We start from the raw sequence: 27,798 nt of genomic DNA, 5'->3' as shown, positions 1-27,798 counted from the left end.
AGATGTAGAAAAGATTTTGCAAATTCTGGAGTCTGCTGGGAAGCCTACAGGCACTCCATACTACGAAGTGTATTGGATTCCAGCTTCTGGTGTGATTATCATGATTTGTTGAGATGAGGGAAATATCCTGAGATTTGGTATTCACGTAAGCATAGATTTGTTTTGTTTAATAGTGAAATTTCCTTTTCTTTGATCAGGGATACAAACATTCGTAAATCAGCCAAAACATTTTTGGCTTCAGTAATGTCGTCAGGTGCTTGAGCATAAGTTTTGTTGCTCACATAGCGATCATCGAAAGTAGTTTTAGAAGTAGTTTTCTGTTTTGAAAATTTTTCGCATCCGCGAAAATTCGCTGTGTATCCTGTGTTGGCAATTTCGGAAGTTCGGATTTTCCTTGGAAGGCATAAAAAGTTTCGTGATTGTCTCAGTAAAGCACATCGCAGCTCATGATTACAGCAGTTTTGTGTATGATAGAACCGCTGAAGGAGAAACATTGCAAGTTCCTGCATGTCCTTTATACTATTCCACATTCAATTTCATTCGTAGAATAAATCTTTCTTCATATATTTGTTTACTGCTCTCAGTTTGCGGTAAAATGTCACAGCTCTCCATCCTGTACTTATATACTGTAGCATGGGCTCTGCAAACTTCAAAAAATGTATTCCAGAAGGCAGCTATGTCGGCGAGAAATCCGGAAGTGTTGCCAACGCGGAGAAAAATTTGCTTATATCGAACAATGTAGCTCTATCTCCTGCTAGTTTTACAATTCCTACGTTGTTGCACTCAAAATTAAAAGATCTACAACTCTATCTGAAGTATGAATACTTAAATTCAAGATATGTGGCTATAAATTAGAGTAAACGACAAAATGAACCCCCAAGTTATTAAATAAAAAAATAAAATAAACAAATAAAACAAAGCACAATAACAATACAAAAATCCGAAATAATTCAAATATTTACAGCAGAGTTAAATCAGTTAAAATCAAAGATGATTGCTCAGTATTAATTTCCCACTGTTTATTAAATGTACTATTGTTAACGTATTTCAGCATTCCTTGAATACCAGTAGTTGTGGTTTCCTAAATTCCGAAAACTACTATTAAATTAATTTGATTATTTAGCTCTGTGTTGTTGAAAGCAGCTTTTTGTTTGTTTGTTTTCTTTCTTTTCTTAGCAATAAATTCATTGGCTCGCCTTTTCTTACGACTGAAATCGTCTGATGAAATAATCTTACGTAATAGAATAACAGCTTGATAACTTAACGCGTAACGAAATCATTCAACTGCAGATAAACATTCACTTATACAAAAGCGATAACTGTCGAATGACATTCTACCTCTTTCTATGTATTTATTTATATTTTCTTATTTTTTAGGAACAGTTTTTGAAACTGTTTATCTGTTTTTTAAAGAGTGCCAAAGCGATAAATTGCGGCAACCTTACAGCCAATAGAATCGCATGTTATTGAAGGCAAGTCATGATCGTCATGATGATCTTAAACAAGCGGCGTGTTTTGTAGGTTGATATGAAGAATTATTTATTTACATTCTGTAAACCATCTTGATTTTTGTGATACATAATTCTACGTTTGTCACCGATTCGTACTTTCAAAATTATGACTGCTGTGTTTCAAACAGTGAAGAAACGGTATGATTTCATAGCAAAAAAAGTATATTCGTTGTTTGAACCACAACAGAGTATTTCGCCATCGCCTGAAATCTCGAAGAGGGCCAATGTTTTCAATTCTATTTTGAGTCCATTTGAGACGTATGTTGTGTCGTTGCAGAGTCTTCTTATTTGGGAACGACCCTTTCTTAGTGCTGGAGCATTTGTAACCATCAATATTTTATATTGGTAAGTGATTGATTAATTATTGTACTGTGTTTATAAAGCACTATCATATTCTTTGAAAATTTCGATATTTCTTTTGATGTACGATGGTTATTAAATCATATTAGCAATAACTTCAGAAATGTATTGATAACCTCATATTCATGCGAACATATAAAAAAACTGAAGTGAAAATTTAATATTAAGTTATGTTGTTTGATAAAGAACTGGTAAGTAAGAGCATCTGTTCTGTTCTCTATATCGGATAAATTTCCTGTGTAGTGATTCTTAGATATTTATTGTCAAATGTGTGTTTAAGTTTAAATTTTTTTTTTTATAAATGAAAATTGTGAGATTGTGCTCTGTGGGAATATACAAGGGAATAGGTTATTTTATTAGTTACCTTCACAAGCTAACAATTGCTATTCATCCGTTCTGGAAAAATATTTTTATTTATTTTATGCATATAAAGAAAATTAGATTATATTTTTGTATTTTGAAGTGTTGATGTCGAATGAAATGCAAATTCAGTATATTTTACCATCTATTTTTTATATAATAAAATATTGTTTAAAAGATTCAGAATGTTTACAGGTCATATTTGTAATCTTATAAATGATTCATTTCTAAGTGAACAATGTGCTTCTGTTATTATTTATCTACTTCAAATGTTAATCAGGTGGTCTGATGAAGTTCTGTATACAGCCTATCAGTTCAGCTATCTTTTGAACATCACCAGATGAATTGGGGGGGATATTAATCACTTTATAGTTTTTTTAAATAAAAAATGTAGTAAATTACTTAGTTTATTCTTAGTAATTCAGTACATTTATTGTAGGTATTTTTTATTTATAGAACTGAATTGAAGGAAATAAGTGTGGTCTAGTAATGCTATTTTATGTATGATTATTTCATTAAAAAACTTTGAAAGTAGTAGAAATTTTGCATGACATAATTTCATTAACATTTTTTATATTAATATTTGACTTGTTATACTACTTAAGGGCTCTGTACCGTATACTAGAATTAAACCAGTCTAGTCCAGCGGTCATCAACCCTACCTTCTTGTACAGAAAGCTTCATATTTCCATGTCACTGAAAAGGAACTTAAGCAAGAACAAACCGGCAAGCACAGAGCAATACCAATAAACTGAAAGTGTTATAGCGTCAATTTTTAATTATTGTAAACATAATAATCATCACTTACTTAGCAATGGTGTCATCGATGAACAGTTAGACAAAACAGAAATGGAAACTTCCAATGATGCAATTATAAACAAAACTGCAGTTGGTTCTAAACAAAATCCATCAAGTTGCTTATTGACATGGAGAAAAACTGTGTTATTAACGATTACAATAGCGTATGTTTGTAATTAGAAAGGAAAGATAATTCTAGTTTGTGCTATTATTGATAACAGCAGCATATCCATGGATGCCAACATTTACTTTCAAATGTCACTAGATACACCTGCAAAAGTAGCTAAAAAGTCTCTAAATTCAGATGAAATTTCACTAAAAGTAGTAGCTAAAATTAAAAAAAAAAAAAAAAAAAAAAAAAAAAAAAGTATAATCCATATTCCATAATAGGTTTTGTTACTCGTTATTTAAACTGAATCTTCATAAAAATATAAATAATATCCCAATTTTTCTGCGGACCATCAAAAAGTTTTCACGGACCACCGGTTGGCGACCGCTGGTCTAGTCTACTACTAGACTAGTTACTGCTACTAGTCAAAACAGCCATATTTCTAAAAAAATGCAACTTTTTGATTAATAGCCAGATTCCGCACACTAACCACAACAGTCAGAAACCACTAAGATGAAATTAATTTCAAAACTGCAACATCACACATCATGTGCTGCCATAATATGCATGCAACATTTAGTTTGGTAGCTAGATACATACATTTTCGTAAAATTTTGAGTTGCCTACTTTGGTGACATCGCACTTTGCTGGTTATTCTTGGTAGTGTTGGGCGGTTAATCAGAGAATACCAAAAATAAATTGTGTTGCAGTAAATTAAATTGTTCTTAATACCACATTCACTGATATTTCACCTCACAGGATCCAAGTAAGACAAGAAGGCCCTAAACACAGCTTTCTTTCAAGGGCTTGAATTCCTCCCTTTGCTAGTTTTCATGAAGAACAACCAGGATTATGAGGATCAGTAGGATAAATTAAAGCAGGAGTTTTCAACCGGTGGTACACAAGTGAAAAATAGGTGGTACGCAAAGAAGCAAAGTATTTTTAACTGTTAAAATCAAAAATTAAAACCCGAACATCCTGATCGAGTTTTTTTCTCTAACACTCGTAAATTTATACGATCTGAGCCTTGTTCAAGAGTGTAGGAGGTAGTAGTACTTTGTAGTGGTGGTACTAAAGGTTTTCAATTTTTGTTTAGATGGTGTGCATTAGTCAAAAGGTTGAGAACCTCTGATTTAGAGTTTTCTGAAATGTGGCTCAGATCTTACAACTTAAACAATTATATAGCACCCATGCCTCCCAAAGGAGAATAATTTGGATATGCTTCTGGAGATGGGAAGAAAAATCAAAATTTTTATTCATTTATATGTACTCTGTTGGCAATTAAAATTGCTGTACTGTAAAGGAAACTGAAATATGTGAATGATGTACAATTTTTGTAATAGATAATGCACGGCAGAACATGAAAGTGATCAGTAGTGCAGCATGTTCAGATAATAGGCACCTGTATCATTAGCTAGAATCAATATAATGATTTTTCTTTGTGGAAATTTTGTTTGCTTCACATTATTGATCTAGAAGTGAAGAGTGTATCTCATAATCATAAACTAGTATGTATCTGAATTTGATCACAGGAGAATAGTAGTTACTGGAGAATAATTGATAGAGAGAATTATAACTGCAGAATTATCATACCTCCAAATTTCTGTTTATGTTGATTGAAATCTGGCCACTGTCAGGCAAGTAAGGAGTTGATGGATGCGTGAAGAACAAGTGTAGCAACATGAAGTCACAGGTGATAGAGGATGGGAATGCCTGGCATATAGCATAACATAGGTAAACAGGCATATGTCCCATGCCCTCCACTATCTCAAAGAAACAACTCGTTGGAGCCCCGTGAGGCTGCACCGGGAGTTTACATAGCTATACAGGGGCTAAATGTCAAGTTGATTTTGTATAGGATGTTGTTTATAAAACAAAGTAACTTAAAAAGAATATAAAGGATAGCATTAAGTCACACAATGACCTCAGTATTCCAGTGCCCAAGAGAATAGATATTTTGTGTGATGGCTTGTACAGACTTTCAGCAACATTGCACGCTCTGGCAAGGTCACCATTTGTACAGGAACTATGGTAAGAAATGTCTGCAATATACAGGAACTTGATTACGCTTGAAAACAAATATGAGTTTTAAAAACACAAAATAGCACTTACAGTTGCAGGAACTTGATTCTACTTTAAAAAAAAAGTGGAAGTTTTATTAACTTAAATTTTTCAGTACATACAGTTTTTGGTAAAAGTATATTTACGAGTACCCCTTGGCGAATTTTGGCAGTACATGGATACAGAGTTTGTGCAATTCTTTGAGTTGTAAAAAGCCAAAACAGCAAGACAAAGAATTGCACAAACTTGGTATCCATGAACACATCGATCTATTTTCACTTAAAAAAAATCCCAGAATTGCACAAACTTAGCATTGCGCAACTTCCTTGACTTTATTCATGTGCACATCGACTTATTTTCACTTAAAAAAAATCAGAGAATTGCACAAACTAGGCTAGCGCATTCTCCTGATTTTATCCATGTGCACATGGAACTATATTCACGTAAAAAGTCAAAGGAGCAGCCAACAAAAAATAATAATCTCAGTAAACTACATTTTAAATCAAACAATGAAATAACATAAAAAAAGAAATTCATCTTTGCACTACACAAAAGAAATATCCACTTACCTTATTTATGAATTAATACGTCATCAGTCAAACAAAATTCCTTAACAGCATCCAAAAACTTCCTAAAATTATCGGAACTAGAATCTGTATACTTGCGTCGCCACATAAATAGTCAAAATAAGTCAAAAATATCCATTGTAGATGTTTTTTCACCTTCTAACATCTATGTATTCCACTGTCTTTTTTAATTTTCTTTGAATTGTTTACTGATACACACATCTGAAGGCTGAACTAATGCCAGTAATTCATCTGGAATAACTGTGATGTGTTACACTCTTTCAACATTTTTTTCATGTTATCTGTTAGATAGGATCTGAACATGTCCCAACAAAAAGACTTTCTCGATTCTTTGAGGCAACAAGATGCTTTTGTCAAACATTTATTACCCACATTTTTCACACCATTTTCGTACATCCATCCTTTCTCATGAACACGAATGAAAACAGCAATTGGGAAATTACATTTTGACATCTTTCTTTTAAAAATAACCATATGTTTTAATTTTGTACCGTCTGCTAAGCAGCAAAGCTCTGTGGTGAGATTTTTCTTGACCTGTTTTTTTGACTGTAAATATTTTTTTTTTAATTCATAGTTCAGTAACATACTTTTCGGATCTTTTGGAAGCCTTTTCACAACTTCTTGTGGAACTAAATATTGTCTGCCATAAATCAACACCACCAACTCAAAGTTAATTTTCACTTTCATGTGCGTTCTTTTTTGCCCACTTTCAGGCGACTAAACACACTTTTTTTTTGTTACAATTAATCCATTCTGGCAATTTTCTAGGACTCATCCCGTAACACTATCTTCTATGATAGGCCACTGTATTATTGCTTAATGCAAAGAACATTTATTATTTGTTATATTAATCATTATGATTTCATTTTTCTTCCATTCATGTATAGAGCTTTCATCAACACCAAACATCTTTGCTTCCGTAGCAGTTCCTCTTTTCTTATTCAAGTTAATTAACTTTGCATTTGAAATAGCACTGTATTAGTTTCATTTGGCAGGAGTCATATTTATTACTAAAAGGATTACTAGATCAACAGTATTTCAGCTAAAGCAAATGTGATTTATTAAAGTTTTTGATGCTGATTTCAAAATCACGGCTTCATTTAACTACAGAAAGAAAAATCTGTTTCTTAATTCTGTGAATTCATTCATGTTGGAAGTGCATTCTTATCCCAACTTTTGTTATCGCTTTTCTCGAGAAACTAGAATAACATGCTGATGCATGCTTGTATTGATTGCAGCTCACGCTCTTTTCAATGTATTCCCTCAAGCATTTTCCGCAACTATAGTGTTCCCCTTATAAGGCTTGTCAATTCAATGTACCATTTTTCGAAAGCCTTGGAAAATCTTTAAATGAATGACTTCAGAAGTTAATAGCTGCTTTTGGGTTTCTGCATGAAAAAGAGGGCTGTATATTATACAACGAATATACCTAAAATTTAAAAAATGTAGTTTGAAATTATAGGTGCATATTATAACACTGTTGTGTGTTATATGCCAGAATATACAGTACTTTGTATGTTGTCTTTTGTTGAATGTACATCAGTAAAGAATTTTAGCTGATTTCTCATACACAAATTTCTTCTGAAATGCTGGCCGACATTGTTTGGATATAGACCTGCAGTTTATTTTTTTACAATGGTTTGCATTTCTGCACCTCTTATTGGGGGGAGGAGGTTATCATGGATCCTGTGTAGAACTGAGATTGGATAACCAAATCCCAAACATGAGCTTTAATTTGATTAAATTAAATAATGGCAGGTCATACAAAGAGTGAATTTTCATGCTTCAGATGTTCTTTTGTTGCATAGACATTTGTAATTCACCTGAGCATTGATTTTATGTACATACAGCAAATTTCTCTCAAAATGTTGATTAAGGCTTGTTGGACTTTCAGTTGATCTTTTATCCATAGCTTGTGTCTACACATGTCTTTCTTGAGAACCTACCACAGATCCTGGACTTAAATGACTTTGGATGAATTTTGAAGATTAACTCCAGTTTGCAAAGCGAAGTGGTGTAGAGCCATGCAGTATGTGTCTTAACTAGGTCTAGAAGAAGGAATTTCTCTGTAGAGAAAGCTGCGTCATTGAAGGCAGAAAGTGCTGATATAAAATTCCATGGTACTATCATACATTCATAGTTCCATCATGCAGCAGCAAATTACCAGTACCATATAAACTAAAAATGCATGCCTTTAGCCAAATCCTTTATTTGATTGATGAATAATTCTGCATCTGATACTTCCATACAGATTAATGAATGACTTGTTAGAACAAATTATCTTTTGTGATTCACTTTCCATCCTTGGTACATGTAAAATGCTTCCAGATAAATTACAAAATCTTATTGTATTTAAATTTCAAATTGGCTTTTAATATAAATCATAGCTGAAGCAAGATACTTTGTTAAATAAATTTTTATATAAAGAAAACAAATTATCTGAACATTCTTTTCTTAGCTTGTATGGATTCTAACTACTTTAAAATTAATCTGTAATCTGCCCAGCTTCTAAATAAAGTTAGCGGAAAAGAAGGTTTAAATAAATATTTTTATTAGTTTATCAGCCTAATAACTAAACCTTTGTAATAATGGAAAGTCTCCTCTGCTTATCATAAAACAGAAACAAAGATAAAGTTTTAAGATAATTAAAATATTAAATTATGAGATTTACAAGGCAAAGGATCTCTACAACCTTAGGCTCAAGCCTTGAATTCTCATCAGCAAGTTCGTCTTATAAGGTAAGGTTTTTATTGCTAAGAATGCATTGTTACTATATTTGATACTTTTGTATTATTCCTTTGACCGGGAAACTGTCGCCCAGCAGTGCAGTTTTGTGCCAATTATGGATAAACATGATGTAAGAAGACACCTATAATATCTGTGCTTTTGTCTGATTGCTTCTCAGTAACTCACATTTTGTGTTTAATTCTCAATAACCCATGTTTTGTGAGAAACAAGAATTAACTGTTTTTGCTGTATTATTTCCTTGCATTGAAAAATAAATAAATAAAAAATTCTTAAAATTTGGGACCTGCCTTCTACAGAACAGCAAGCTGAGTATTATTTTCAAAGTTATGATATTCTGCAATAAAAAAAAAAAAAAAAAAGAAAAGAAAAAGGTGAATGGACATGATATGGCCAACTGAATGTGGCAGGCAAAATGTTTATTGATTGGAATATCTATGTATGGTTTTATTCATAGTTTGTATTCATAGTGTTCTAAACAGAACTTGTAGTATAATCAAAGGCCTAACAAAATAGTGGAAATTGACGAAAGCTTTTTCACAAAATGCAAAAACAAAACAGGTGATTTTATTAAATCAATAGGCATCAATTCCATCAGAATTGTGAATGAACAGTTGGTGCAACTTTGGCGGGATCTCTGCCAATTTTATAGTTCGATGGCAGCCAAATTTCATGGTTGATGCAATAATACTTAAGTACTCTACATTTTAATGTTGAAGTTTTAGCTTATGTCATTATTTCTTATTTCAGGTTGATTGTCCTGTGGAATAGAAGATTCTTCTCAATTCTTGCTGTAATAGCATTAGTCTTGTTTCTGTATAGAACATGGATTAATCAAATATGGCCTGAAATTAGAGGTATGTGTGATGTATTAAATATTTTTCATGTAATAATATCTTTTACTCTTTGTTTATCCATAACCTTTATTTATTTGTTTGTTTATTTTTTAATTCTAGTACCTCCTCAAGAAGGTGAAGATACAGAAAGGTATGGATAGTAGCTTTAAACTGGGCATCATTTTTCAGATACTTAAATGAAATCTTTATGTAAATTTTTAAAATTATTTTATGTTAAATGATTGAATAGTATTGGATTATTATTGTTAAATAATTGAATATTATTATTAATCAATAATATATTTGGATTTGCCAAAAACTGCTTTTGTTTCTTTTTCATTAAAACAAAAGGCATTTTTTTTATACAGAAATAATTATTAATGTATTAACCTTTTTGTTCAGAATCAATTTACTATCGTCCAGGCAGTTTTATGATTCCACTCTTGAAGAACTTTTGATTGTTTTCTACCAAAAAATTATTCCAAGTAGGATTTAAAATTTTTATCTGAAATGAATGAAGTTGCAATGCTTTTTTGAATCTAAATGCAATTTTGTTAGTCACGATTGTACAACGTGTGTCCATAAATTAACTGGGCAAATTAAAAAACAAAATGATAAAATGAAAGAATAAATGTATGTTTAAGAAGCGTGATATCACAGTTCTTGTTAAAACCAGTTTAAATTGGTTATTTAGTCATTTGCATATCGAAACACGGAAATTATGTGAAAGTGAGGTAGCAGAAGCTGATAAAAACAGCCTTTGCAGACTTAAAAATGTAAAAGAAATTAAAAATGTGAATGTCTTCATGCATTTTGACAAATTTTTCATGACAGTGGGAAAATGTGATCCTAGTGAAGAACGTATATCTAAGCATGTAGGGCTATTGAGGAAGGCAAAGCACGTTATAGAAGTCTTTATCAAGGAAAGGAAAAAAAAAAAAAGTTTGTATTCTATTAACTCTTGATGAGTTTCTAAAGAAAATACCTGAAAGAACTTAAACAAATTTCATTGTATATATATTGATAAATAAATATTTTAAAATAGGGTTTTTGTTGCATTTTTTTTTTTTTTTTTTTTTTTTTTTTTTTTTTTTTTACAGACCTCTACTTCTGAACATTTCAACATCTGCATACACTTTCAGGAACTGATTTGTAAAGTTGAGGGCCACATGTATGTGCAGAGTATTGATGCATAATTATTTTGGAATTAAAAATTAGGGTACTTCAGCAAATCTGCATTTTTGTGTGAAAGGGCTAATAAAATGCTGAGTTAAATTATGATGTCTGTATTATTATTATTATTATTATTTTTATTTCATTTTTGTTGGTTTGTAGAGATCTTAATAGTTATGCCAGATGAACAAGAGAATATTGGCACTTTGTTGAAATAAAAAGCTCCTATAGTAGAGAAAACAGCTGAAGGAGAAAAACAGAGATAAGACAAATTGTCCTTAACATATTAAAAAATCACAGATCACCAGTCTCTTGCAGAGTCAAATCTGAAACAGTTATAACTAAGAAGGATCTCAATACTATCACATGACTGTAAACTGAATAACTGAGCTAACTTCAGCTTCAACGTAATTGTTATTTATAGGGTTTCCTTTGAAAAAAAAAGGGGGGGGGTTGCTTCAATAATCATTTTTTTCAGAAATTATCAGCATATCACCTGTTTGGTGAGAAATGTGAATTGCAGATGTCACCAATTTAGTAATGGAAATAGTTGCTTACATCTGATGGGATGTCTTTGTGTATATCTATATCTATGGTGCTAAAGGAGCCATCTTTATAATTCAGTTGTTTGTTTAGTTGATTCAAAATTGAAAGGCCTAAAATGTAGTCTTTAAATGAACTCTTGCAAAATAATAAGTGGCCATAGATTCAGTTAATAAAATTGCATCATAAAATTATTATATAAACTTCACTTGACTATAAACATACAACATAACATTACAAAAATATGTAAAACTTGAAGCCGATCGAATAAATATCAGTATTTATATAAATTTACGTTAATTTTTCCTAGAAGCACTTTGTGTAAGAATAAATCATAAGGGGAAATGTATACTATTAATTAAAATTTGCATTGTGTATTTATAAGCCAACTAAATGTGTGATTTTTACTGTATCAATTTATTTTATAGTTGGATTTCTTTGAGTCCTGGGATTTTAAGTGTTCCTGAATTAAGCCATTATTTGAATGACGTTTGTGAGAAAATGTTAATATTGTGGAAGGATGTTTGGAAACTTAGGAAGGAAAACCATGGCCTGGTAAGTTTATTGGTAGAATTTTTATTTAAAAAACAAATGTGAACTTTGATAATAATCAGCTGAAGAGTTAGCAGTTGCCTGGATGCTATTTTAATGAGTTTTCCTTCATAACTTATGTAATACCGCTTTAATAATTCAAGTAGCACTCCGAGAGATTTTTATGTTAAATAGGTATGAAAATACAAAACTGTTTAATAAATATATAATTAAAGAGAATTTTGTTTAATACATACAAGGCTTTTTAAAGTTTGATATTAACATATTCTAGTAATAATAGTACATAACCCTTTTTTAATTATGAATTATGTTGTAATGACCTTATTTATTTATTTTTTTGGTACTGACATATTATCCCATTGAACATAAAACTGTTACCAAGTAGTGTGATTTAGCACTATTTATGGATTAATATTTCCTAACAGTACACTCATGACTTCTGTGCTTTTGCTTAATGTAATTTCAATTGATTCTCAATAAACCTCCTTTTATTTTTATGAAAAAGTTATAAATTATTTGTTATTGATGTATTTTTTACTTGCATTTTGAAAAGATGATCAAAGCTTAGGGCCTTTCTTTTACAAAATAGTGAGCAATGGCTTATTTTCAAAGTTATAGAAACCTTTCATCAAAACAAGCACAATATGGTCTATTAAATATTGCTGCAAAATAGTAATATATTTGGAACAATTATTTATGGGAAGTTTGTACTCATAGCATTTTAAACATAGATTTCAGTAAAATCAGAAAGCCTAAAAAACAGTAGCAATCAAGGAGAGCCTTTTCAAAAGGTGCAATAACCAAGTGGATTGAATACTTATTGTTTATTAAATAAAGAAGTGCCAGTTCTTTAAAATTCTACTGGTATGTCTGGTCAACTTTGGCAGGATCTCTGCCAGTTTTCACAGTTTGTTGGGATAATATGTAAGTACCTTTATTTTTAACAAGTAAAGGGCAAAACAAAAAAGTTTTTTTGCATTTTTATTTCCTTTCCCAGAGTATTGAAGGGAAAAGAAAAATGTAGACTAAATTTCCTGATCAAGTTGTCACATTCATTTGTTCTTAAATATTTTAACATAGAAGAAACCTTTTCAACTAATATTTCTTATAAGTATTTTTGCCAAATAACTAACTATTTGATTAACTTGTCGTAAGGTGATTTAACATTTCCTTTGTATTCTAAAGAGAAAAAACTGTACTTTGATGTAATGCTAAATATCTAATATCATTTCAGTTTACACATTACCCTCATTTTCTTTTCAAGTGTACAGACTAGTTATTGATCCAAAAATCTATTTTAGGTCTAAATATGTGTATGCGTTCAAATTTCAGTGAGTTTTCTGAGTTTCGGTGAATATAATTTTCCATTCAGGTTGGATTTCTTTGTGTTAAAGGGATAGCGTTTTAAATATGTTAAATTATTCTACAAATTTTGTTGAGTGTTCTTAGTTTCAAAGTCAGTAAGTTGCTTGTCACACGTTTATTTTTCAAGTTAATAAAAACAAGAAATGGTGTGTGCTGAAACATGTAATATCTATTTTATTTATGGATAAAATTAGATGGAAGTGCTTATCATAAAAGTTTTAAAGAAGTTCACTGAATGAAACTCATTATTTTAAGTAGAGGAAGAGTAGACATCCACTGTGCCACTAGTGAATGAAGAATTTATTCAATCGGTTTAAAGACTCTCAGTCTTTGTCTCAGTTCAGAAGAATTTTATAAAGACTGTATATCCGGATATGTTTTAACTATTGATGTAGTTAAGGAATGATTCATTTTTATATCACATTACTTGTATACATACACACACTGAAGAGTCAAAACATTATCACCAGTGAAACGTTATCTGAAGTATGCTGTATCGGGATAAGATCTGGCAAGAGTTAGGTGTCCTGGACATTAATTGGAATTCATCCTTATACTCTTCGCACTCCAACACAATTTGCGGCTTATGACATAGATCGCTTTTCTGTTGGTAGATTCCATTTGTAGTTGGGAAGACAAATGCCATGTAAGGGTGTAACAGAGCTACACATAATTTAGGGTTCCAGAGCAATGTTGTGGTTGCCCATGAGAATGCTCCTCTCAAAGCATAATTCCCCACCACCACCAGCCTGTGTATGATCTGCTGTACAGGGGGGGAGTAACTGTTCACCTGAAAGACTGCATACTCTGACATGATCATCAATGTGATGAATGAGAAATTGTGATTCATCTGGCCTGGAAACGGTCTTCCAATTATCCATGGTCTAGTCTCAGTGTTCCTGGACCTACTATAAGGTGTAGAGTTGACAATGATGCTTGGTCAACAGAGGCACACAAGTGGGATATCTCTTGTGCAGTCCTGCATTCAACAGTGTCCACTGAACTGTGTGTTCAGAAACACTTGCACTTGGACCCGCATAATATTAGACTGTCAGCTGAGCCACTGTCTGGCTCCAATTTTGCTGTACCAAGCAGGACAGTCTCCTTTTTCTTTGATGATGCATGGACGTCTAAGACAGTGCCTACTGCTGATTTTATCGTAATTTGCCCACTTTGCTTAAACACTAACAGTTGTGGATCATGAACAATCTACCAGTTGTGCAATTTCGGAGATACTCATTCCAAGTCTTCGGGCCATTACAATCTGTTCTCTATCAAATTCAGTTGCAAAAGGAAGTTGAAGAATAATTCCTTACTTTCTCCAACAGCAGTTAAGTACCATTCCCAACTACGTGCCCGCCACATCATCCAGACAAGTTCATTGAAAAATGTAGGGATGTCATAATGTTTTGGTGTATCGGTATATATACATGTGTATCTGTGATGTGGTCTAAGAATATATACAATCAGATGTATATTTTTTTGGGTTCAAAAAATAAATCTAGGAGCTTCCAAATTTAAATAATATTCTTGATGTTCATTCTTATTGCATACAAATTCAGTTGCTTTTTTACAAACCTTAAAATCTTTTTACGTGATTGAGAACTAAAATGATTAGACTGATAGAGGAATTTATTGATTATAAAACTGAAGCTTTCTACAGAGGCAGGAAAGTACTGTAAAATAGGCAAGAAATAGGTAAAAGCTTAATTTTTGCAATCCTTAAAATCTTTTTATGTGGCTGACAATTAAAAAACAATTAAACTGAATCATGATATAGGGATTTTTTAATCCTAAACCTGAAGATTTCTGCAGAAATGGCAAGAAAATGCTGTTAAATAGGCGGGAAATTGGTAACAGGTGAAATGAAGAAAATGATATCATTTAAAGTATTTACTAATTAAAAAACATGAATTTTCTTATTTCTCCAAAAATGGAACTTTTGTACATACCTAATGTATAGATAGCATCATAGAGTATGAATTTAAAAAAAAAAAAAAAAAAAAAAAAAAAAAAAATGTCATTGTATCTCTGCGTTTGTTTCTTTTCGGGAGGAATAAGTTTTTATAACAAAATTCATTTTTATAAGAAGTATAATTCTTCATTCTTATTTGCAACATAATTTTGCAAGCAGGTTCACACAACTTTAAGCGGATTCACACATCATACTGTTGCATGTGTGTGGGTTTGTAATACATTGAATGCACACAGAATTGATGATAGCATGATAAAATTAATTTTATCAAAAGGAAAACTTCGTAGTTCTAAAACTTTTCATAAAAATATTCGTAACAACTCTTCAGAGTATCACAGAGTACCATCAGTAATTACAAAAGAACGTTAAACACAATACAGTGCATCCAAAGAACAAAATTAATACAGATATCTCGGTACTTTGAATTCATCTCTGAACTAACAGCTGAGAACAAATGCTCTCTCCAGTCTTATAAACTTTTCACCGGGCTGCCAGGAAATCTGTAATAAATTTCATTCCTCAAAATTACTGTAAGACATATATGGTTAAAGTTACAACTAAGGGTCGTATATGGTTACAGTTACATATAGTGACCAATTACGTTTATTCAATTACAATACCTGTTACAGTTATACAGGGACCAGACCAAAGTATCACCAAATGGTCACTAAGTTTGGCGACTTATGGTGATTTCTTAAAAAATTTGGTGACAAAAATTAGTTGCCAAAACCATCACCAGCTTGGCAATATTTTACCAATTTAGCAAGATAGCCATTTACTCAGTGTTAAATAGACTTGCCCCCATATTTTTATTTTTCTGGCAGAGCATCGCTTCATTAGATTTTCATATTACAGGAAAAAAAATGAAAGAAAAAAAACACTAAAATTATTTGTATATGTACAAAATCCGTAACAATATTTAAAATGCTCGCTTATATTGCACGCATATCCTACGTTGACATGCATGCAGTATTGCTTTCAGTATATGAAAGATTGGCAGTTTTTTGCCAAATGGATTAAGTGCAATAACCTAGTGCCTATATTTCTTAAGTAAGTTTAACCTAAGCATTCTTTCTTTAGATTAGTGAGATTTATATTTAATAAAAAATGGTATTGAAATCTTAACGAAATGCAGAGAGATGCAGTTGGGAAGCTCTTTTGTGCATTCAAAAAAATTCTCATTAAATTTCTTAGTTTTGTTTCTTTTATTGTCAGCGAGCAACAGTATTGATTATAAACTGTATTAGGAAGTAATAATTAGCAATCTGTGAAAAGAAACTTTTCCATCATTGTTGAATTGTGATGGATGTGCCTCTGAGATATCCTTCAGACACTCAGTAAGATGTGTTTGAAATTATGGAGAATTATGATGTGCAATAAAAAAGATAGTGATCGTAACTGTTATTTTTTTAAAGACAAACTGCCATTGATCCTTTTTGGAATCTCTCTCTTTGAGCATTTTTATCCCACAGTTGTCTTTTTTCTGAGCTAGCTCTGTCAGTCTTCTTTAATGAATGCGTAAAGTTGTTTTGCCATGATTATCTTATGCCGTGAACCTATTCAAAATATTCACATTTCATTGTCATTTCAACTTTAGAAAAGAGCCAAAGTCACATGGTGTCAGCTCAGATGGATAAGATGTGGACATACTGTAATTTTTTAATTTGACGGAAATTACTATTCTGGAAATGATACGTGACACAGATTATTGTCATAATTGAAGATAAACCTGTTTTCAGGCTGTCTCTGTGCACAGTGTTTCTTAAATGCATTATGATGTTATGAATTTATCTATTTCTCGGGAAGCAGACTATGAGAATCCAACATAGGTGAATTAGACCTCACAGGTGGCAGACTGGGCATTTTAAGCTCCAGCCAGCGGCATTTTCTTTTGGAACGAGTTCTAATATTATTGATTGTGTATGGAAAGATTGCGGACATATAACATCATCGTGAATAGTGGTGAAATTATTAAAAGTATAGTGTAGTTAATACTTGTTTGGGTTTATCGTAAAATATTTCAACCCAAAAATGGCTACTATAAGAAATGTGAAGTTGATTCAGGGTGCTGCGTTTTTAATGACAAAATGACCTGGAAATATTTTTTTACAGTTGTAAAAGATAAACCAATGTGTCTCATCTGCAATGAAACTGTAGCAGTTGCCAAAGAATATAACATTTTTTGTCATTTCACATATAAGCATAAGAATTCCAATTATGAAGCAATGTCCGAATATGAAAGAAAATAAAATGTAGAAAGTTTTTGTAAAAAATTATCAGGCCGGCAAAATGTTTTCAAGAAGGCAAACAGTATCCAAGAAGCAGCTACACATGCGAGTTACAATGTAGCATACAATAGTATTTAAAATAATAAAGTTTTGGTGGGGTGTTCGTTAAACAATGCATGCTTCAAGTTTGTAATGTTTTACATCCAGACAAAAAAAAAAAAAAAAAAAAAAAAAAAAAAAAAAAAAATTGAGACGAAGCTTATCTTGAAAAATGCTGACTTCTATAGAATCGAAGACATTGAAAGAAATTTGACATCACAATTAGAATCAAAGATTGGCCAGTTTAAATTTTGTTCCATAGCTATGGATGAAAGCACTGATATAAATAATACTGCTCAATTAGTATTATTTATAAGAGGTGTTGATGAGAACTTTGAAATTACCAAAGAACTGGCGCGCATGCGTTCTTTAAAGGGAACTACAATGGGATGTGATATTTTTTGTGAATTTCATGAAGCACCAAATATGACAGGAAATAGATCTCGATTTCTTGGACTCTTTAATCAAAACTATCCCGGGAACAATGTTGTTTTTCTATATTGTGTTATACATCAAGATGCTCTTTGTAAATCTGCATTGAATATGAAACCTGTGCTTGATGCAGTCGTGAAGCTTGTAAATACTGTTCCATCTTGTGGGCTTACTCACAAGCAATTTTGAGATTTTCTTCAGTTTGAGCAATCTGGATACTGTGATGTACTGTATTACATGAAAGTAAGGTGGCTTAGTGCAGGATGTGTTTTTGAGTGAGTTTTGCAGCTGGAAGACGGCATTGTGTCATTCTTCCATGAGAAACAGTGTTCTGCGGAGTGCAAAATGTTAGAAGATACAGAATGACTTTCAGACTTTGCATTTTTCACACATCTTTGCTGTATGAGCAATTTGAATGTCAAGATGCAAGGAAAAAATCAATTTATCGACGGTATCGGGGCCCATCTCAAAGCTTTTAAACTAAAACCTGATCTGCTTCCAGGGCAGCTAGCTACAAACAACTTGTCTCATTTTCCAAAGTTTAATTCAGTACCCTCAGTAAATGAAGAGAAGCTTAAGAATTATGAAGATGGCTTGAAAAAACTGCATTTTGAATTCGAACGCATACTTCAAGATTTCAGTTCCATTCAAACAGAATTGGATATTTTTACCATACCTTTCAACATAAATTGTGAAGCAGTGACGTCAAATTTTCAGCTTGAATTAATTGAGATGCAATCTAACAATCATCTCAAGCAGTTGTTTCTAAATATGCCAAAATTAGAGTTTTACAAATCATCATCGAAAGTAAGTTTCCCAAATTTAACCACTTTCGCTAAAAAGACGCACGCACTTCGAGATGCTTTTGTCTCAAACCGCGAGTGGCGTGAACACCATGTCGATAGGCATTTATCGCAAAAATGAAAATAACATGGTGCACACGTTGCCTAACAACGAGATTGTTTATTTCTCGAGTTACAGCTCTGGATTGCACTCGCAGACGTGGAGCGCCGTAAATGAGACACTTTACCGCTTGTTATATTGTAGCGCATGGCACCGCAACCGTGAAGGTTAATCATAGGGCAAGTGGTTAATATCTCACGACGAGAAAATCAGTGCTATGTTTGCTTCATTTTATATATGTGAACAAGTGTTTTCAACTTAGAAATAATTATTTTAGAAGTAGATTGACAGATGAACATTTAGCCTCATTCCTTAAAATCAGTACATCTCACTTCGAACCTCAATGTAAGGAACTTTTAAAAATGAAATCGCAATTTCATTCATCTCATTAACATATTAAAATTGTAATACTTGTATGTTGTTTTTGTAAAAATTTATCTTGGCCCGCCGAACTTTTTTTTTTTTTTTTTTTTTTTTTTTTGAGTTTTGGCCTGTGAGCGAAAAAGTTTGCCCATCTCTGGTTTAAGCAATTGCTGGATTTGCTCATAAACTATTTTTATCTGCATATGTAGGCTAATTTTAATGTTTTATATATGTTTTTAGTACTTTTTGGCAGCCAAAAAAAAAAAGTTTTATGTTTGTTCATTATTCCTGTTCATTGATTTATAGTGTGCTTTAAAAACGCACCTTCTCACCTGCAGCTAAGCTGTCAGTGAATTAATATATTCTTTTAATTACTTGCCTTTGCAAGATTGCATTGTCATACTGGAATAATCTCCTGCTTTTATGAAGGACTTATGAAGCAAGTAAGTTAAGTAGATAAGAACGGTATATAAAAATAAAAACATATCATATGATCCTAAAATGGAATGAATTCATTGATTCATATACAACAGCAGAAGCTAAAAATAAATGATCAGAAGCTGTTAAAAATATCTTGTTCATTTGAAATAGCTGGTGTTTAAATTTGCTAGTTATCTATCCATTTTCCAACTTTCTCTTGTTCAGTCATAATGTTCATGAAACTAGTAAAGTTCTGGTATGTGTGGTAGTTACGGACTCACACAAATCTTTAATTTACTTTGAATTCCAGTTTTAAGGGTAATTCCAGTGTTAACTTGTTGAAGCTATTTGCCTGATATTAGCCAATTGTTAAATCAAGAGATATATAATAGGTGGAACATTTCAGTATAGCCATATTTATGTACTGCATTGATAAAAACGTGTAGACCTCCTGGTGGTTGAGGCGATTCTAAGTACTGTGAATGGGAGGCTGTTGGCTACTTGCTGCAGGGAGGCTCCTCGTACTAATGCAATGTGATAAACATTCTCTTTATGTTCTGGAAACATCAAAGTGGAATTTTGCATTGAGCATTTGACATAGGGAGGTAAATTCTCAGTGCACAGTCCTGTCACATACATGTCATCCCAGAATACAGTTGACAAGTACTGTCATTTCATTTTCTGACTGAAGATAAGTAAAAATGTCCGAGAAACATATACAGTACAAAATCCGTAATCTGGACGTTCATTATCCGGAATGATCTATAATCCGGACCTCAAAGCCACAAACTTATGCATGCACACATCCGCTATGCATGCGCGTAAAGCCAGTAAAGCGTTTACGTATGCGCGCTTCCAATAGTGAAGAAAGTGACAGAGAGGTTATTGAAAACAAAAAAATTTTCATTGACAAGTTTGTCGGTATTCTCGACACAGCAATTACAGGATTTGAACAGTGGAACTTTGTAACTGAACAAAAAATTATGTCTGTTTATAGAAGAGAGAATTAAAGAGAAAGTATTAGCACAAAACACGAAGCAACTTAAACAACTTACATTGAAAGAAATGTTTAATAAAGTAAATAAATAAATATTAAGCTCTTTTTTTGTAAATTTTGATACGCTTTAGATCATAATTGCTCTTTATTTCATAAACTATGGTTTCATATTTTTAATTGTATAATTTCTGCATGCCATCTTACCAGATTTAAATCGATGATCTATAATCCGGAATCGCCAAAGTCCCGACGAGTCCGGATTACAGGCTTTGTACTGTAGCAGAAAGTGAGTGCTTTTTGAGTTGAAAGATGTTGGATAGTAATCATGAGCAGATATGAAGGCTAGATACTTGCCCCAGGCAGAAAGAAGCAGAAATGTGAAGCCTAGCAGAAGAATAATATGCTAATAAGATTGCAGACTGTTACGATTCAAAAGGAACATGCTGGTTTTCTCTGAATGCTAATTTGGTAATAAGTTACCAGTCTTAGTTTGCAACATGTAAAGCCTTTATTTTATAAACATGATAAGATAAGACTGCATAATGTTAAGATCCATAAGATGAGTGTTACAATGCATAAGATGGATGTTGTAATAAGTTAATGCACAAGATGAAAATATGTATGATTAGCAGTAACAGAAGAGGGTATTGTCACAAAGACTGGCTGATATATTTAGAGATTCTTGAAATGTTCTGAATTCATTAGACAGCATCCTTGTTATTGTTACTTTTTTTTCTGACATCAGTTGTTACGTGACTTTCTTCCTTCACATTCGTACGGGGTTCGTGTGGATTTGGAGTGAATAACGACGAGACTTGACACTTCGATGAAGTATCGAAGCATACTTTATTTACCCAATATTAATCAGGACAGCTCCAAAGTCACGTTTTACAGTCGTCGAAGATCTATTATACACTTGCTGGAACAATCAGCAATACAGCTTTCAGGTTATCGGGTGATAACGGTGGAGACAGTTTCACTGCAAAGTACCAGAGTACAGCTCCCAACTCTGCTTGGTCGTTCTCGGAACTCCACATACTCTCGAGACTCTCCATGCTACAACTTGCGGTGCACTCGACGATAGAGAGCACAGCTTCTGACTCTTTGGTTCAGTCGTTCGCAGAGTTCAACACACTTTTTTGACGGTGCACTAACCGTGATACATAAAGAGATTCCGCACTACAACTCACGATGCACTCGACGACACACAGAGCACAGCTCCCGACTCTTCAGTTCAGTCATTTGCTGAGCTCAGCACGCTGTCTCGATGATGCACTAACCGTGATACATGAAAAGACTCCTTGCTACAACTCACGATGCACTCGACGACACATAGAGCACAGCTTCCGACTCTTCATTTCAGTCATTCCCGGAGTTCAACATGCCCTCCCGACGATGCACTAACAGCAATAAGCTAAGAGACTCTTTCGGTGCAGTCGACAACCCTCTCAGTACTTGCTGCCCTGCTGTCAACTTGATCGACTCAGCACGGAGCGACTAACTCGAGACACACTATCTCGCACTCTAGATGAGGCACACACTAACTGACTGCGAACCAGCAGGGTTTATATAGCTTTTGGCTTGTGTTCGAGAATATTCTGGGCTAAACCTTTCAGAATTCGTTCCAGAAGGTTTTCCATCCATCCATGGCATATGGCCAAATGGGTGATTTCTCACCAAATGTGGCAACCCTGCCTTCCCTTGCCATTTTATGGCAACCCTAAAACTGCTTTGTGGGGGGAAGCCATCACCTGGACATTTCATAACACTGCCCCCTCCCAAGGACTGCAGGTCCTGGGCAGTACAACCCTTGGTCAGAAGCCAAATTCGATACAAACAAAGCATAATGAATCAAACGTAAGGTATAAATAACATAACATAACTAAAGAAACAAGTATTGAAATTATTAGCTTACTACGCAATCAAAATTCTTCTTCAGTATGGATCTAGGCAAGCATCGAAATTGTTCCGGCTTTTCCTTGTGCTCTTAATATTTCACACACACACACACACACACATATATATATATAGTAGACTTCCAATTAATTGGAAGGGGATTAACTATGCACCACCTTAAAAAAAATTAATTGAAGAATGGTGGAAAAATTATCACAAACCATCAGCAATTGTGAAAAAATAATGGAAATGAAAAATGCAAAAACGAAATGGAATAACAACAGTGGTAATAGAGGATGGTATTTTGGAATTGCTTTTATGCACATCTGTTCATAATCTGGAATATGTAAATACTGTTAAATCGTCTGCTAATGGTAATTAGTACAATCAAAAATATAAAATCTATTGTACAGTTATTAATTACTCTTGTGCTTCATGTTGGCTGCTCTTGAAATTAAAGAATAACATTAAAAAAAAAAAAAAAAAAAAAAAAAGCAAGTGTGCTGTTCCCACTATGTGAGTTAGCAAGTGCTCTCTTACTGGCTTCCCTTCTCACTATAGCTACCGCTTGCTATTTTTGATGCAGTTTATTTCCTTCATTTAAATTCTTATAAAACCATGCACATTAGTTTTGAAATTGATTTTTTTTTAAAGTCATATTATTTTGAGTAATTTTGCTTTATTATGGTGTAAAAAATTATTAAAAAAAAAAAGGCGGGAGCATGTAATTCTTTTCATTCATCAAACACTTCAAATGATCCCTGAAGCAGAGAACAGATCAAGTATAAAATCATTATCATTACAGTATGAGATAAGCAAGTAGACTGTGTGATTTAGTATGAAAAAGAAAAATTCATGTGGTCTGTGCACACATTCGATTGGGGGAGGGGCGACTATAAGAAAAAGTACATATATGAGAATTGGGAAAAGTATTGTTTGGGTGGTTTACCCTGCAGGAAAACATTATAAAGTGCACAGGAAAACATTATAAATGGAATTATTTGTGCAGAAGAAAGAAAAATGTTTTAGACAATTGAGACTTAGAGACATAGTTAATGTTTTTGGAATGGCATACTTACCATAGTATTTGAGAATTTGAAGTGTTCGATCAACTTCTAAATGGTGATCAGAATGTGACAAAAGATTTTTGCTCTAAGTTTGATGAGTTAGCTGCTTGCAGAGCAAATGTTGATAAATCCAACCTATTGTGAAATGCCTCCCAACATAGCATTCAGAAAGAAGAAAATGCTTCCAGTCACAAGAACAGTAAATTGCGATGTGCTCTAATGTAACAGGAAGTCATAAATTGAATCTCGTTAAAAGAAGGGGAAAAATCCAAGATTTCACACAGGTTATGCTTTTGCTAGATGTTGTGCAAATGCTTGACTCAGTGGAGTCATTATTCAGTCCGCCAAATTTTATCGGTTATTCCTATTTTCTTTTTGATTAATTTAGTCTCTATGCATGGTGAAGACCTTTTCTAATCTAAACAGATTGAACGTGAGTGTTAATAGAGGCTGTATGAAGGCTTATTATTAAACTTGAATAAATTTCCTTTTAACTTAAAGAACTCTTTCACTTTTAATGATCATAAGTAAAGAATTGTGTGTTTATTTTTTGTAAAATAATACATTTTTATATCTTTAATTTTATTAAAATATTGTGTGTTTTTTTATATTATTTGAATGAATTTTATCCACCTTTATATATTTCTAATCAGTCATATTGCTAGATTTTTCTGCTTTTGTCAGTTTTTTAATCTTTCCTGTTTTTAATAGGAATACAGAATTCCATTAGAAACTGTAATTGTTGCTATGTGATTAATTGTGCTGCTTAAACCTCTAAAACAAACCAGAAATTTAATAATTACTTAACCTGGGTTGATATTATTAACCTAACTTTTATTTTATAACATTATACAAAATTTTTGAAACAGTAGCTGTAAGTATATTGATTGTGGATAATTCGTTTCTTTTATTCTGTGCAAAAATAATTTGTATAAAAATATATTTTTAGTTTTGTGCCTTGATGTGTGGCTTCTTCTCTCTACTTGCTGTTATTGGTAAAGTTATTCCAGGAGTTCTTATCATTTACAGTTTAGGTAAATGAGATTCTTTTTTATATAAATATTTTCACACTTTAAAAAAAATCTAGTATGAGATTTTTATTATTCTATAACTTATAATTAAGCCTAACAAAATGAAATATATGCATATGTATATATTTAAATTTTTTTTTTTGCAGTGTTAATCTTATCTTTGGGTCCTGGAATAGCATTACATTTAATACCTTCAACTTTATATGATCATATCATTGGATATTTTGCAGAATCTGATGGCCAAGGTAATGAGAATGGTTTCTTTATACTATATGTTTTTGCTAATGAAAAGCTGTTAAAAGTGTATTTTTAAATTGACTGAAAAAACTGTTTACATTATGGTTTAATTGCATAAGTATGCATTGAAGCTAAATAAGTGATATAAATCTGTAATATTTCAAACAAATATTTATATACGTAAAAGTTATATAAAAGCATAAAAATAAAGTGACAATAATCAATTTTTTTTTTACCCTATTATTATTTTCAAAATATTTTGCTTTTTTGTCTGATCACTCGGTTTACTTAGAGTTACAGAAATTTTTGTGGTACTTTTGTTGCAGAAGGAAAGTTGTGCATATATAATAGCTGATTCTTATATTTTTATGTATGCATTGAAACAAATGTATTGCAATTTAACAACATAGAAACTTCTGAATTCAGTTTTTATTATACTTTTGAATGAATTTAATTTCATTCAGATTTGAAAGTATTCTGACTGAGCAGCATTCATTTGAAATTCTGACTGAACAGCAATTTAAAATTTTGCACTGGTTGTATGAATGTTGAGGATATTTTTTTAGCACCTTAAAGGCATATGCTGTTGTTTTTATTTTGCAAATTTCCTATCCTGACTAAATGTTGTTGCCATCTGATAGCAGGAAATTTTTGTTGAAAGCTTCATATATAAGAAATCTGGTGGAGGAAAATTACACAATTAGAGCACTTGCATAATTAATTGAAATTTTTGCCATTATACTTGCATAATTTTTCCAATCTTATGTGCAAGCAAGCTATTGAAGAAAATGCTCAATCATATCTTGAATAAATTATTTCCTTCAGGTATGATTAATTATAAAAATTGGCACAAATACTGTGAATGTAATAAGTTTTTTCTTTTCTGGCTTTATATCACTGTTGTTTTACTAGCTTATTTTAAATATATGATTTTTTACCTTCTGTATATTTAATTGCTGGATGCAAACCTATTGTAAATGTCTTCTAGATATTGAACCTGAATACAAAGATGAGAATAAAGTTTTTTTAACCTGAATATAAGGATGAGATTGCTGATTGTTTATTTAGTTTATTTTTGAGTTTTATGATTAAAAAAATCAAATATTTTAAATTATGAATATTCAAATATAATTGAGTGCAGCAAGCATAAACTAATTAATAGATGTACCTCATATTGTGAGTTTCTTCAGTGTGGGAAATGAGACAAATCATCTGTGTCCTAGCTGGGATTTGAACCATAGATCTTCTAGTTTTATAGCTGAATTACTAACTATATCTACCTCAACAGCATGCCTGGAAAATGTAATAATTCTTCTCCTTCTGTCCCATTTTAGTGAACCGGATCTAAGTGGTAATGACTCATTGTTCCCCACATTTGTAGTACAAGTTTTTGTTTATGTTTTTTTTTTTATTATTATTATTATTCTGTAGAAATTGTATGTGCCTTTACATATATTTGAACCTGCATCTTCTAACGTTAAATGGAATATGCTAGCTGTTGATATCACAAGAGCATGGACTGAAGAATGTGGTAATTTCTTATGTCAACAGTGTTTAATAGAAATTTCAGTGGAAAATTAAGATGAATTTATATCAAGTTTTAAAGCAAAACTTTATTCTCACCCTCTTACAGAATCTGATACTAGTAAAATATTTTCCAGATAAACTCTGAAGGAGAGCATTGGCCCTCTTACGATAGACCAAAATTAGTCAAACTTGGAATAATAGCTTAGTGTTTCTTTGTCTTATTGATTGTGGCAGTAGCTTAAGTGCCAGACATGCAGTGGTAATGCAGTGGTAAGTTTTCTGGAAGAAAACCTAGGATTACGATTGCTATGGCATGGGAGAGAAAGGTACTCTGCAAACTATTTCTGCTGCTGCAATTGCAAGCATTGCATTGTCTTCTTCGCGAGGCAGGTACGTATTATAGACTGCCAGAAATGTGCATATTCCTTACCAATTTCTGGCAAGGGATTTTAGTTTACTGTACAGAAAAATGATTAGTTGAATTGGATGAACAGATATATGAACTCAGTATCAGTAAAAGTGTGTGAGTTCAGGTGTTATGTGCAGAGTATTTCAGGCAGTGAAATGATGAGAGAACAAAGTATTTTCTGTCATCCAAGTATTCTCTGTTGAAGAAAGCATCATGGCTGTTTATTCATGTTCGGTGACATTTTAAAAGGTGTGTATGTGTGTACAAATTCTTTATGCATTATGTGTTATACCAAAAGGGAACTTTGTTATTATAGAAATACCATCCTGCATCCATATACATAGTAAAAGCTTAACTATCTGCAATGCTTAGTAAATACTGAATGACAGATATGTGAACATTTAAGATAGTTGAGTGCATGAAAAGTGTAATACATGTTAGAAAAGTTAAATTAATAGAAGAAATTTCTAGTCTAAAATTATAAAAACAGTCATCTTATTTGTTACCTGCTCGAATATCAAAAGCATACATTAAAAATTATACGACATTTCGGAAAAAAAATTGCACTCAGGTTTAAAAGCCAACATACACTGCTGGCCATTAAAATTGCAACACCAGGAAGAAACGATCTGATAAATGTCATGGAAGAGGAGGTTGGGATATGCAAATGAATAGCATTTCAACGCATTTAGAAGACACAGGAGGGAGAAACGACATCTGAAGCACTGCATAAAAGAAAAGTTATGTAGCGGATTTCTCATTTGAAAAGCTGTTTGTAAGGTTGGAATTTGCACAGGATATCGTGTTATGCATTGAATAAGAATAAGAAATGCTTACCAGCAAATGTTGGAATTCGATAAAGGCAGGATCATTACCTATCAAGAGTCTTTCCATGATCCTTATCTTTCTTATCTTATCCTTATCTTTCCTTATCTTTCCATGATCTGCTGCACTGGTTCCGTGATCATCCGTTGCACTGGTCAACATCCAACCACTGTCATACGAATCTGGAATCAACGGGTTGCCGAGGGTCATGCTGAACGGCATGCAGGATCTCAACACCCTCCTATGACCAACACCCGAGAGGACAGACATACTGTGAGGTCAACCCTGCAAAACCGTAAAACCACATCATAGGCTATTAGTCAGGAAATGGTTATGTTGGCAGAAAGTCCAGTATCCGCTTGTACGGTGCGCCAATGTTTAAAGCAGCG

General features: G+C 32.5%; 1 protein-coding gene across 1 annotated transcript in view; it reads left to right on the top strand.

The window, feature by feature from the left end:
- The first annotated feature begins 1,287 nt into the window (after nucleotides 1–1,287).
- Nucleotides 1,288–27,798, top strand: part of LOC118186589 (reticulophagy regulator 1-like) — a 38,106-nt gene continuing 11,595 nt past the window's right edge. The window contains exons 1-6 of the mRNA XM_035356696.2: nucleotides 1,288–1,856; nucleotides 9,282–9,388; nucleotides 9,488–9,518; nucleotides 11,512–11,638; nucleotides 24,330–24,414; nucleotides 24,558–24,656. Coding sequence (XP_035212587.1) covers nucleotides 1,618–1,856; nucleotides 9,282–9,388; nucleotides 9,488–9,518; nucleotides 11,512–11,638; nucleotides 24,330–24,414; nucleotides 24,558–24,656 — 688 coding nt within the window. The 5' untranslated portion in view covers nucleotides 1,288–1,617. The remainder of the gene's footprint in view (nucleotides 1,857–9,281; nucleotides 9,389–9,487; nucleotides 9,519–11,511; nucleotides 11,639–24,329; nucleotides 24,415–24,557; nucleotides 24,657–27,798) is intronic.

Source organism: Stegodyphus dumicola, chromosome 4, assembly GCF_044657685.1.
Source record: "Stegodyphus dumicola isolate Sdum_Otavi_A_Nest chromosome 4, ASM4465768v1".
NCBI classification, from domain to species: Eukaryota; Metazoa; Arthropoda; class Arachnida; order Araneae; family Eresidae; genus Stegodyphus; species Stegodyphus dumicola.
Note: the sequence above shows the minus strand (reverse complement) of the source record. Positions and strands in the feature narration are given on the sequence as shown.